The following is an 11,642-nucleotide window of genomic DNA, read 5'->3' as shown; positions in this document are numbered from 1 at the left end:
TAAGTTCATTTAATGAGTTTAAGTCTATATCAAAAGTATATCAATTCATATTAAGACTCTGTCGTGAATTACTAGTACATTGAGGTTTATCAAGTTGTTCAATACCTAGTTTTAGATTTCAGAAACCATTGACCCAAAGATCTCCCCTTTCAAGAATGGAACAATAAACGCGTCCCAGACAAACATAGCATCGAGTAAGTCTTCAAAATCATTGAAAAATGTCCATGTATTTTAATTCAAACAAAAAATAAGCAAACACCTAATAATTATTATTATCATTTAAAGTATTTAAAATTCCTAATTTACTATAATAAATTTTTAATCTTATAATTAAAAAAATTAAATAAATTTTAGAAATTTTTTTTTCTTCTTCTTCATCTAATTTAATTTCATGTATATGACCATTCATTAAATCAGAATTTGGAGTTGTTGTTGAGTTTGTTATTGAATTTGTAGTTATTGTTGATGATGATGCTGAATTTATTGATTCTGTTGATTGTTGATGAGATTGAGATGTTGATGATGATGGGACTGATAATTTATCTGATTTATTTGTTGGACTATTTGTATTAGTGGTTGTGGTATTATTATTAGATATTTCATTATTTGGAGTTGTAACAGATGGAGTAAAAGTATTTGAATTTTTAATTGAAGGATTTGAATTTGCTCTTTTATAAAAATTTGAAGCAGTAGTTGGAACATAAGCAAATTCATCAAATTGATTATTTTGTTTCAATTTAAAAATATTTGATTTTAATAATCTAATTTTTGCAAAAAATTCACAAAGATTTCTTAATTTAATTAAACAAAATTTACATAAAGGATATGAAACAATTAAACTTTCATCAATTTCATAAATTTTATAATGATATAATCTACAATATTCATATTTATTTGATCTTATTTCTCCACAAAATCCACAAGGTTCTTTTATTGAAATTTTTATAAATTCAGGATTTAAAATTGTTAAATTTAAATTTTTTAAATTTTCATTAAAACCTTTTATTGGTTCAATTTTAACTCTACCATCAATTAAAGAACTCCAAAATATTTTTGTTTTTTGCCATTTATTGAATATGGAAGTTTGTGGTAAATTTGGTATATATTCAATAAAATTTTCAATTTCATTATTCCATATATTTTTATAAAAATTTAATGATTTTAAATGAGTTTGATCTAATATAAAATCAGGTTTAATTAATGTATATATAAATCCTTTAAAATCTTTATTATAATTGTTTAAATCAAATCTAATTGAAGTTATTTGTGATGTTGTCAAATTATTTGTAATTTGTTTTAATTGTAAATCTTCTTGATCTACTGCTACTGGTATGGTTGGATCATTTGGAATCGTGCGACTCAATTGTTCTTCGTTTTTATCATTAATTTCATTATCATCATCGTTATCGTTTTCTTTACTATGCAACTGTTCTTTTTCAGGACTACTTAAATTTAATTTTTCAAATTGATTTTCCTGTTCAATAATTGGAGTATTAATATTACTATTTGAATATAATTTTAATTTTTCTTGATCTTCAATTTTAATAAACATTTGTTTTAAATCTTGTAATTGATCTTGTAAATTACTTATTATAATATTTTTTTCATCAATTTCTTCATATAATTTCTTATTTTTTATTTTAAAATTATGAGTTTCTCTACTTGCATTTGAAACCATTGTATTTGCTTCATCAAATAATGATGCTGTTAAATCTTCAACTTCTGCTGATAATTTTTTATTTTCTGTTTCTGCTATTTCCTTTTTTATATTTATTTGTTTAAATTCATCTTGTAATTTTAAATATTTTGGTAATATTAGTTTATAATTTTCATCATTTGATATTAGTGTCTTATTTGAATCTTTTAAATGTTGTATTGTTTTACGTAGATTTAATATTGTTTCTTCTTGTTCAACTTGTTTATTTACTTCTGTCATTAATCTTGTTGATAAATCAGCAATCTCTTCAGTTAACCGTTTCTCCACATTTTCAACTGATGTCATTGTTGTTGATAGTTGGTAAGATAGTGTTGATAGAACAGCAGTTGAGTCGAAGCGTGAATTGATTGATACTTCTGTTGGTTGTCAAAATAGTAGTTGGTGATAATAACTTTTTCCTCACAAATAAATTTAAAGCATAAAAAATTAAAGTTGTTTTGACACACATTTTGTGTAACATTCTTAAAGCATATACTAATCATTTGATTCAATATACAATTAAAAGGAAGAGAGCTTTCATCTAAGAGAAGTGACTCGTCTGCCACTTGCCCTTAATTTGATTTGCACTTTGAGATTCATATTCTCCATGTTTCCATCCGGCTTCAGGTAAAACTCATGAAAAATTACCCCATAATATAGATAAGAAATGAATGATAAGTCCAGAAATGTCACTACCAAGTGGTTTCTAGAATCTATACGAAATATCAAAATAATTCAAATTTATATGCTTAATTCAAACTCATTTGAATTGTTTCTAGATGAAAATTTAAACTCATTTAAAACAAACGATTACAAGAAATAAATGATCTTAATATGAGAAATGATTTATTATCCAGTAATCTTGAATATAACATCAATCGGCCTATTGGATATAGCAAATCACCTTTAAATCAACATCACAAAAAGCCATCAATTACTGAAGATACAAGCAATATCATAAAACACCGTGTGACTGCATTAACCATTGATAACAATCAAGACAAAAGCCGTTTTAAGCTAACTGATCTACCGATAGAAATAATCACGAATATAACAAACAATTTATCACAATTTGAGATTTTAAATCTTATAAGAACATGTTCAAAACTATACAATCAAGTACTACCGCAATTATATCAACATATTATAATAGATTCAAATTTCAACATTTTCAATAATCAAGAATTTAAAACGAATGGAAGAACATATATCAATAGTTCATTTAATTTAAAGAAATTTTTAAAAACATATAGTAACAAAATTGACAATCATTTAAATACAATTAAAATCTATAAACTTGAATGTTTGAATTTACCTGATTCAATTAATGTATATGATTATGATTTTAATATAGATATTGTAAATTTTTTTAGTAAATTATATAATTTAACTTCATTAATTTGGTTAAATAATAATTTTAGATTTGAATTTTTATATGATTTACCAAATAAAGAATTAATTCATACTTTGATTTTAAATATAAAATATTGTGGATATTTGAAAGAGAATCAAAATTCCACGATGAATAGGTATGGTAGTAATATGATAGAAGATTATGATATTGATAAATTAAATTTTCCAAATATAATAAATTTTCAAATTAAACCCTTTGAAGATTCCTATAGGTTACTTAAAATTATAAATAATTTATTAATTAATAAGAATAATTCAATTGAAGTTTGTAATAGATTGAAAATTTTAAGTTTATCAAGTGGTGATTTAATGATAGATAATTCTAATATTGGTTACGGTATTGAAGTTCAATTAAGAACTACTCAGTATAACGATTACTTAAATGAATACACTTTGAAACGAATGTTTGAAAAAAGTAAAATTCAATATTTAAGTAATTTAACTTCACTTTCATTAAATGATTTAAATGTTAGATCAGATGATGCAAAATATTTAATAAATTCAATAAATTTGAAAAATTTAAGATATTTACAATTAAGAGGAATAAAAGAAGTTACTATAATCAGAGGACAAAATAGCACTATCATTACTTTTTTATCAATTTTAGCTCCGTATTTAATTAATTTAACTCATTTATCATTAAGATTTCACCAATTAGTTAATAGAATACCACAATTGTTATATGAATTATTTCAAAACGGCACTGATTTAAAAGCACTTGATTTATCAACAGTTTTTTCACCTGATTTGTTTAATTCAATAAGTAATTTTCAAAATTTAAAAAAATTATCATTAGAAATCTATGATCCAATAGATTATGGATTATGTGAAGATTTAAGGAATGAATATTTAAAAGAACTTCAAAATTTAAAATTAGAATCATTAAGAATAAATAATACAATAAATACACAATCATTAATAAATTTAATTTCATTTCAAAAAAATTTAAAATATTTAGATATTATTGGTTCAAAAGCTGGTGGTGCACCAAATTTAGGTTTAGGTATGATTCATCCAACAATATTTGATGATTGGTTTAAAGTTCAACATGTTGCTTTATTATATTTAAAATTAAATTTAAATTTAAAATATATAAGTATAAATGAATGTTTATTTCAATGTAAATCAAATTTAATTATAAATCCAATTGATGGTTTAAATAATTGGTTTAAATCAAAAGTTAGATGTTTAAGTTTATTAGATAGTTGATAAATTGGAACATTGTTATCACAATTTAAGTTTTAGAGCTTTAGACGGGGCCAATGTATGGTAACAATCTGAATAAAACAGGTAATTATAAATGGACCTTGATTGTTTTAATTTTGCTTTATAATGTATTATTTATGTGTTGTACTAATCTGCTAACAAAATTATCTTATACTTACCTAATTTTTGCAATTGTTTCATAATTTGCAATTATTACACTATTTAAATTAACTAAGTAAATTTGTTATATATATTTGAAGAATTGGAGTGCTTTCACTATCTTTTGCTTAGTAAGAAGTAATTATTCTACTCATCAAAGATTCTTCTTAATATTACTAGAGAAATTGAATAAGATAGTAACTGAAGGGTTAAGGTCTACAGAAATCAACAAACAGATTCATTAGTTTTGCAACTCCAAAATATCGTTCATGAAACTTAATAGAATTATAAAGAAATTAAGACCTAATTCGGATAAACATAGTATCAACCAACCCATTGAACATAGTAATCCACGTTCAAACCAAAATCATGATAAGCCACCAATCATTGAAAAGTCATGTACAAATTTCAAGCGCCTAGAGAAACGATTAAATATTGAAAATATAGGTCGCTTTAAGTTAAATGAACTACCGAATGAAATCATTTTAAATATAACAAAAAATTTATCACAATTCGAAGTTTTGAAATTAATAAGAACATGTTCCAAATTATATGAACTAATACTACCGCAATTATATCAACATATTATAATTGATACAAGTTTAGTAAAATTCAACAATCAAGAATATGAAACTAATGGAAGAACATATATAAATAGCGTAACTAAATTAAAGAGATTCATAAAAACCTATGTTGAAAAAAGTGATAATGATTCAAGTAATATCAAAATATACAAATTTGAATGTTTAAAAATACCTAATACAATCTCAATTTATGATAAGGAATTTGTAGGGGATATTATTCAACTATTTCAAAAATTAAATAATTTAACAACATTAATTTGGCTAAACCCAGTGTTTATATTAGAATTCTTATATTCTTTAAAAAACAAAGAATTGATAAATACATTAATTTTGAACATTTCCAATGCAAATGGGCAAAACCACAAGATCTTGAATGGAAAAAATGTTAAAGGCAAATGCAATCATTAAATTTCGAAATTAAATTTTCCTAATCTTAAAAATTTTCAAATAAAACCTTTTAAAAATTCAGAAATTTTATTGGATACAATTAATAATTTATTAATTAATCAAAATGATCCTATTGAAGTTTGTAACAAATTACAAACTTTAAGCTTATTTGGTGGGGATAATGCACTTATAAATGTTTTAAGTGAAGATATTATAAAATGTATATTTGAAAAAAGTAAAATTCAATATTTAAGCAACTTAACTTCACTTTCAATTAGTTATATGTTTGTTCATGAAAATGATGCAAATTATTTAATAAATTGTGTAAATTTAAAAAATTTGAAACATTTACAAATAAGTAAAACACTGGACAGAACGAAAAAAATTACTTTGAACGAAAATGATGATACTACTAATACTATTGATGATACTATAGATTCAAATTTTTAACAAAACTAGCTCCATTTTTAAGTAGCTTAACTCATTTATGTTTAGGAATTCAACAAATATTTGATCTCATGCCACAATTTTTAAAAGAATTAGCTGAAAAAAATACCACGTTAACTGTGTTAGATTTGGCTGCTCAATTTCATCCTGATTTATCCTTTTTAATTAGTAAATTTCAAAATTTAAAAAAATTATCTTTAGAAATTTATGATCCAATAAATTATAAATTATGTCAAAATTTAAATATTGAATTTTTTAAAAAATTTAAATCATTGAATTTAGAATCATTAAGAGTTAATAATACAACAGATAAAAAAAGTTTAATGTATTTAATTTCATCTCAAAAATCTTTAAAATATTTAGATATTATTGGTATATATGATAACGGTTCACGAAGTTTTAAATCAGACATGATTTGTGGAAAAAAGGAGAAAGATAAATTTAATATTCAACAAATTGCATTATCTTATTTTCAAATTAATTTGAATTTAAAATATATAAATATTAATAATCGTTTATTTTTATGTGATGAATTGATTTCAAATGTTAAACCAATTGATAAATTACATTATTGGTTTGAATCAAAAGTGAGATGTTTAAATTATTTGGATAATTTTACAGGTAAAAAATTTAATGAATACTAAGAACTTGTCCTGGAAGATCGATAGTTAAGTGTTAAGGTAATTTAATGGTGTTTAAAGAAGGATAAAGGTCATTGGATAAGCAATCAGGAAAAGGATGTGGCTAATGTACAGAACAATTTAAATACGATAGGCAGTGACAAACAGACCTTAACTATTGTAATTTGCTTTGTAATGAATTACTTATGTGATTTATCCATTGATTAATATACTAACGGATCACCTAATAATAATCAATTTTTTGCACGTTTTATAATTTGCAACTATTTGTAGAGAACTACCATATGGATGACGACTAACGACGCGTCCCTTTTATTAATTATGAGAATAATTAATTATTTTCTTATCTAATCTGGTGTATAATCCATATAGAATAATCAACCAAGTTTAAACTACAAAGATACTACAAATTAGACTCTATGCATAACACTATTACAATCTTTAAATTAACTATGAAATTTGATAATATATAAATTTAAAACAAGGAGTTTTTTTATTATCTTCATTCTGCTTATTACAAGTTAATTATTCTACTCACCAAAGGTTCTTCTTAATATCATAAGATAAATTGAATTCAAATAGTAACTTAAACAACGGTAAAGGTCGGTTAAGGTCAATATTATTCAACAAATATATTCACTAGTTTTGTAATTCCAAAATCTAGTTTGTGCTAATAATAAGATAGTATTATCAGTTTCTAGAATTTAACCAAATGACACAGAACCTAACATCTATTGCTGATGAACATAGTATAAATCAACCTATTGAATACAATAAATCAGGTTTAAATCAAAATAATGATGAATTATCAATTGTCGAAAAGTCAAACACCGACTTAAAGCACCAAGAGAATCAATCAACTATTGAGAATGATAATACCAACATAAGTTGCTTTAAATTGACTGAATTACCGAATGAAATCATATTGAATATAACAAACAACTTATCTCAATTTGATGTATTACATTTTATTAGAACATGTTCCAGATTCTACCATTTAACACTACCACAATTGTATCAACATATAATAATTGATGAGAATTTTGAATCATCCAATCAAAAATATGAGACTAACGGAAGAACATATATAAATAATAAATTTAAATTAAAAAAATTTTGTAAAACCTATGATGAAAAAAGTGATAATGATTCAAGTAATATCAATATCAAAATTGATAAGTTTGAATGTTTGGAACTACCTGATTCAATTACATTTCATGATGATGATTTTCTAGCGGATATGGTTTATCTATTTAATAACTTAAATCATTTAACATCTTTAATTTGGTTAGACAAAGGATTTAGATTAGATTTATTATATTACTTAAGAAACACAGAATTGATAACCACATTGATTTTGAATGTTACACCTAAGGCACGTAGGGGGAGAAACAATAGGTTTTATTATAAAAAAAATGAAGAAGACTACAATAATCTAATATTTGATTTAAAATTTCCTAATCTTAGAAATTTTCAAATAAAACCTTTTCAAAATTCAGAAGTTTTACTTAATCTAATCAATGGTTTATTAATTAATCAAAATAATCCTAATGAAAAGTGTAAAACGTTAGGCTTTTTTGGTGGGGATAATGCATTCGAACTGATTCGAAATAATCGTATTTTGGAATGTATATTTGAAGAAAGTAAAATTCAATACTTAGAAAACTTAACTTCACTTTCAATTAGTGATATTGGTGTTCGTCAAAATGATTCAGATTATTTAATAAATTGTATTAATTTACAAAATTTGAAACATTTACAACTAAGTAGAATAGAAGATTTTAGTCGGAATGGTACTTTAAACTCAAATTTTTTAACGGATATAGCACCATTTTTGACAAGCATAATTCATTTATCATTAAGAATTCATCAAAAAATTCATCTTATGCTACAATTTTTTGAAATATTAGCTCAAAATAATACTAAGTTAAAAGTCTTAGATTTGTCAGAAAAGTTTCATCCTGATTTATCTTCTTCAATAAGTAAATTTCAAAATTTGAAAAAATTATCTTTAGAAATTTTTGATCGAAGGGGGTATGGTTTATGTAAAAATTTAAATAATGAATTTTTTGAAAAATTTGAATCCTTGAATTTAAACTCATTAAGAATTAACAATTCAACAGATACAAAAAGTTTAACAAATTTAATTTCTTCACAATAAAATTTAGAATACTTGGATATTTTTGATTCAAGAGATGATGGTACTCAAAATGAAGGTTTAGTTATGTTTGATCCAACTATGTATGATGAATGGTTGAAAGTTCAAAATAATGCTTTATTACATTTAAAATATATTCGTATTGATAATAGTTTGTTTCAATGTGAATCAAATTCAATTCTTAATCCTGTAGATGGTTTAGATTGTTGGTTTAGATCAAAAGTAAGATGTGTAAGTTTAATGGAATGGAGCAATGAGTTTGGAATGGACTGATACGAGAAGATTTGAAGTTGTGGTGTAGTGAATATTTTAGACAAATACAAATAAGGATAGAAAATATAAAGACATTGATTGTTTTAAATTACTTATTGGAAAGTCCTTCGATCTACTTTATCTATTTTGCAATCGTTTCATCATTTGCAACGATTATACTCTTTAAATAAACTAATTAAATTTGTATACCTAGCTGACTACAAACAATGGCTTAGGGAAAACACCTGTTTAGTATAAACTTCGTCTAATGCTTTAGCCCAAAGTTTTCAAATGCGACTCGGCCATGAGTGATTCTTCTAACTTTCACAAGAGAAATTGAATTCGTATAGTAACTGAAACAAGGGTTAAGGTCTACAGAAATCAACAAACATATTCGTTAGTTTTGTAACTCAAGAATCTCCTTTGTGCTAACTAAGAGAGATCAGTTTCTAGAAATTAGCCAAATTATGACACAGAACCTAACATCCATTGCTGATGAATATAATATCAACCTATCTATTGAAAATGGGAAATCACATTTGAGTCAGAATCATGGAAAACCAGCAATTACGGTAGATTCAAGTACCAAAATTGGGCCATCAGTTGAAAGATTGACTATTACAAAAAATGATACAGAAAAAGGATCTTTTAAATTAACTGGATTACCTTCTGAGATCATATTAAGTATAACAAACAATTTATCACAATTTGATGCAGCAATTACGGTAGATTTAAGTACCAAAATTGGGCCATCAGTTGAAAGATTGACTATTACAAAAAATGATACAGAAAAAGGATCTTTTAAATTACCTGAATTACCTTCTGAGATCATATTAAGTATAACAAACAATTTATCACAATTTGATGTATTAAATCTAATAAAAACATGCTCAAAATTATACGGTCAAGTACTACCGCAATTGTATAAACATGTTATAATTGATGTGAATTTTGAAACTTCTAACAATCAAGAATATAAAACTATTGGAAGAACATATATAAATAATTATTATAAGTTAAAGAGATTCGTAAAAACATATGATGACAAAAGTGATAGTGGTTCAGGTAAGATCAAGATATATAAGTTTGAATGTTTAAAATTACCGGAGCCAATGTTGAATTCTGATGATCATCTTATGATGGAAATGATTCTTCTATTTCAAAAATTTTACAATTTGACTTCATTAATTTGGTTAGACAAAAAATTTCGAGTGGAATACTTATATTCTTTAAAAAACAAGGAATTGATTAACACATTGATTTTAAACATTACATCTGATGCAATTAAGAAAAATAAATGTTCATTGTATGAAAATTATGGTAAAGATGATACTATTCACCAAATTTCTAATTTAAATTTTCCTAATCTTATTGATTTTCAAATTAAACCTTTTCAAAATTCAAAAATATTACTTAATATAATCAATAATATATTAATTAATCAAAATAATCCTATTGAAGTTTGTAATAGACTAAAAACTTTAAGCTTTTTTGGTGGGGATGTGGCATCTGTAATGATTCCAAATAAAGATATTATGGAATGTATCTTTGAAAAAAGTAAAATTCAATATTTGAACAGCTTAACTTCACTTTCTATGGGTAATATGAGGATTCATAGAGATGATGCAAAATATTTAAAGAATTCAATCAATTTAAAAAATTTAAAATTTTTACAATTAAGTGGAATAGAACAACTTACTTTTAATGAAAATGATGCTAATACTATTAATACTTTTAGATCAAAGTTTTTAACGGATATAGCTCCGCTTTTGAATAACCTAACTCATTTGTCAATAAATATTGATCAAGTGATTAATACAATACCACTATTTTTAGAAGATTTTGCTCAAAATAATACTACGCTAAAAGTCCTAGATTTATCAACTTTATCTCATCCTGATTTATTTTCTTCAATAAGTAAATTTAAAAATTTGAAAAAATTATCATTAGAAGCTCTGGATTCAGTGAATTCCCCCATGTGTCTGTATTTAAACAATGAATATTTTGAAAATTTTGAATCATTAAATTTAAAATCGTTAAGAATACATAGTAATGGATTTGATTTAAAAGGTTTCAAAAAATTTATATCTTCTCAGAAAAATTTGAAATATTTAGATATTATGGGTGCAAAATATGGTGATGCTCCAACATTAGGTTTAGATGTGACTCATCCAACTATGTATGGTAATCATTTTAAGGTTCAACAAATTGCATTATCGAATTTGAAATTGAATTTAAATTTGAAATATATTAGAATTAATGGTAGTTTATTTCATTGTGAATCAAATTTAACTCTAAATTCAATTGATGGTTTAAATTTTTGGTTTAAATCTAAAGTTAGATGCTTAAGTTTATTGGATAATGGATGAAATAATAATTTTGGAATGCACTGATGCGACAAGAATTGAGGCTGAGGTATAACGATTATTTCGAAAAATATGAATATGAACAGAGAAATAATGACATTGGTTGTTTTCAATTATTTATTGAACAGTTCTTTGATTTAATCATAGTAATCGCTCATAAAATTACAGAATGTTAAATATTTTGCAATCGTTTCGTAATTTGCAATTTCACTCTTTATTTGACTCAAGACTTCAAATTTGTGAACCCAAAAAAAATGAAAATTGTTGTAAAGAGGTTATAAGATGGTACGTCGTGTTCAATTCGTGAACATTTTGTGGATGTTTTTAACTATG

The 11,642-nt window shown here is 24.1% G+C and overlaps 5 protein-coding genes across 5 annotated transcripts; 4 read left to right on the top strand and 1 right to left on the bottom strand. All coding sequences in view use genetic code 12, as the record gives it.

Moving 5' to 3' along the window:
- Window positions 1–259: 259 nt before the first annotated feature.
- On the bottom strand, window positions 260–2,002 carry SEC2 (guanine nucleotide exchange factor; the record flags this gene model as incomplete). Its single annotated transcript, XM_051756454.1, has 1 exon — window positions 260–2,002. One exon carries the CDS (start codon window positions 2,000–2,002, stop codon window positions 260–262), a length of 1,743 nt encoding a protein of 580 aa, XP_051616919.1.
- A 528-nt stretch (window positions 2,003–2,530) lies between these two features.
- On the top strand, window positions 2,531–4,318 carry KGF55_000180 (uncharacterized protein; the record flags this gene model as incomplete). The annotated part of the gene is made up of 1 exon (XM_051756443.1): window positions 2,531–4,318. The coding sequence occupies one exon, from the start codon at window positions 2,531–2,533 to the stop codon at window positions 4,316–4,318; it is 1,788 nt and encodes a 595-aa protein (XP_051616918.1).
- A 425-nt stretch (window positions 4,319–4,743) lies between these two features.
- Window positions 4,744–6,536, top strand: KGF55_000179 (F-box protein; the record flags this gene model as incomplete). The annotated part of the gene is made up of 2 exons (XM_051756432.1): window positions 4,744–5,330; window positions 5,882–6,536. 2 exons carry the CDS (start codon window positions 4,744–4,746, stop codon window positions 6,534–6,536), a joined length of 1,242 nt encoding a protein of 413 aa, XP_051616917.1.
- Window positions 6,537–7,245: 709 nt separating this feature from the next.
- Window positions 7,246–8,964, top strand: KGF55_000178 (F-box protein; the record flags this gene model as incomplete). The annotated part of the gene is made up of 2 exons (XM_051756421.1): window positions 7,246–8,572; window positions 8,702–8,964. The coding sequence occupies 2 exons, from the start codon at window positions 7,246–7,248 to the stop codon at window positions 8,962–8,964; spliced, it is 1,590 nt and encodes a 529-aa protein (XP_051616916.1).
- Window positions 8,965–9,410: 446 nt separating this feature from the next.
- Window positions 9,411–11,312, top strand: KGF55_000177 (uncharacterized protein; the record flags this gene model as incomplete). Its single annotated transcript, XM_051756410.1, has 1 exon — window positions 9,411–11,312. The coding sequence occupies one exon, from the start codon at window positions 9,411–9,413 to the stop codon at window positions 11,310–11,312; it is 1,902 nt and encodes a 633-aa protein (XP_051616915.1).
- Between the last annotated feature and the right edge of the window lie 330 nt (window positions 11,313–11,642).

Source organism: Candida pseudojiufengensis (genome assembly GCF_024610245.1).
Source record: "Candida pseudojiufengensis strain CBS 10847 chromosome Unknown scaffold6, whole genome shotgun sequence".
In the NCBI taxonomy this organism is placed as follows: domain Eukaryota; kingdom Fungi; phylum Ascomycota; class Pichiomycetes; order Serinales; family Debaryomycetaceae; genus Lodderomyces; species Lodderomyces pseudojiufengensis.
Note: the sequence above shows the minus strand (reverse complement) of the source record. Positions and strands in the feature narration are given on the sequence as shown.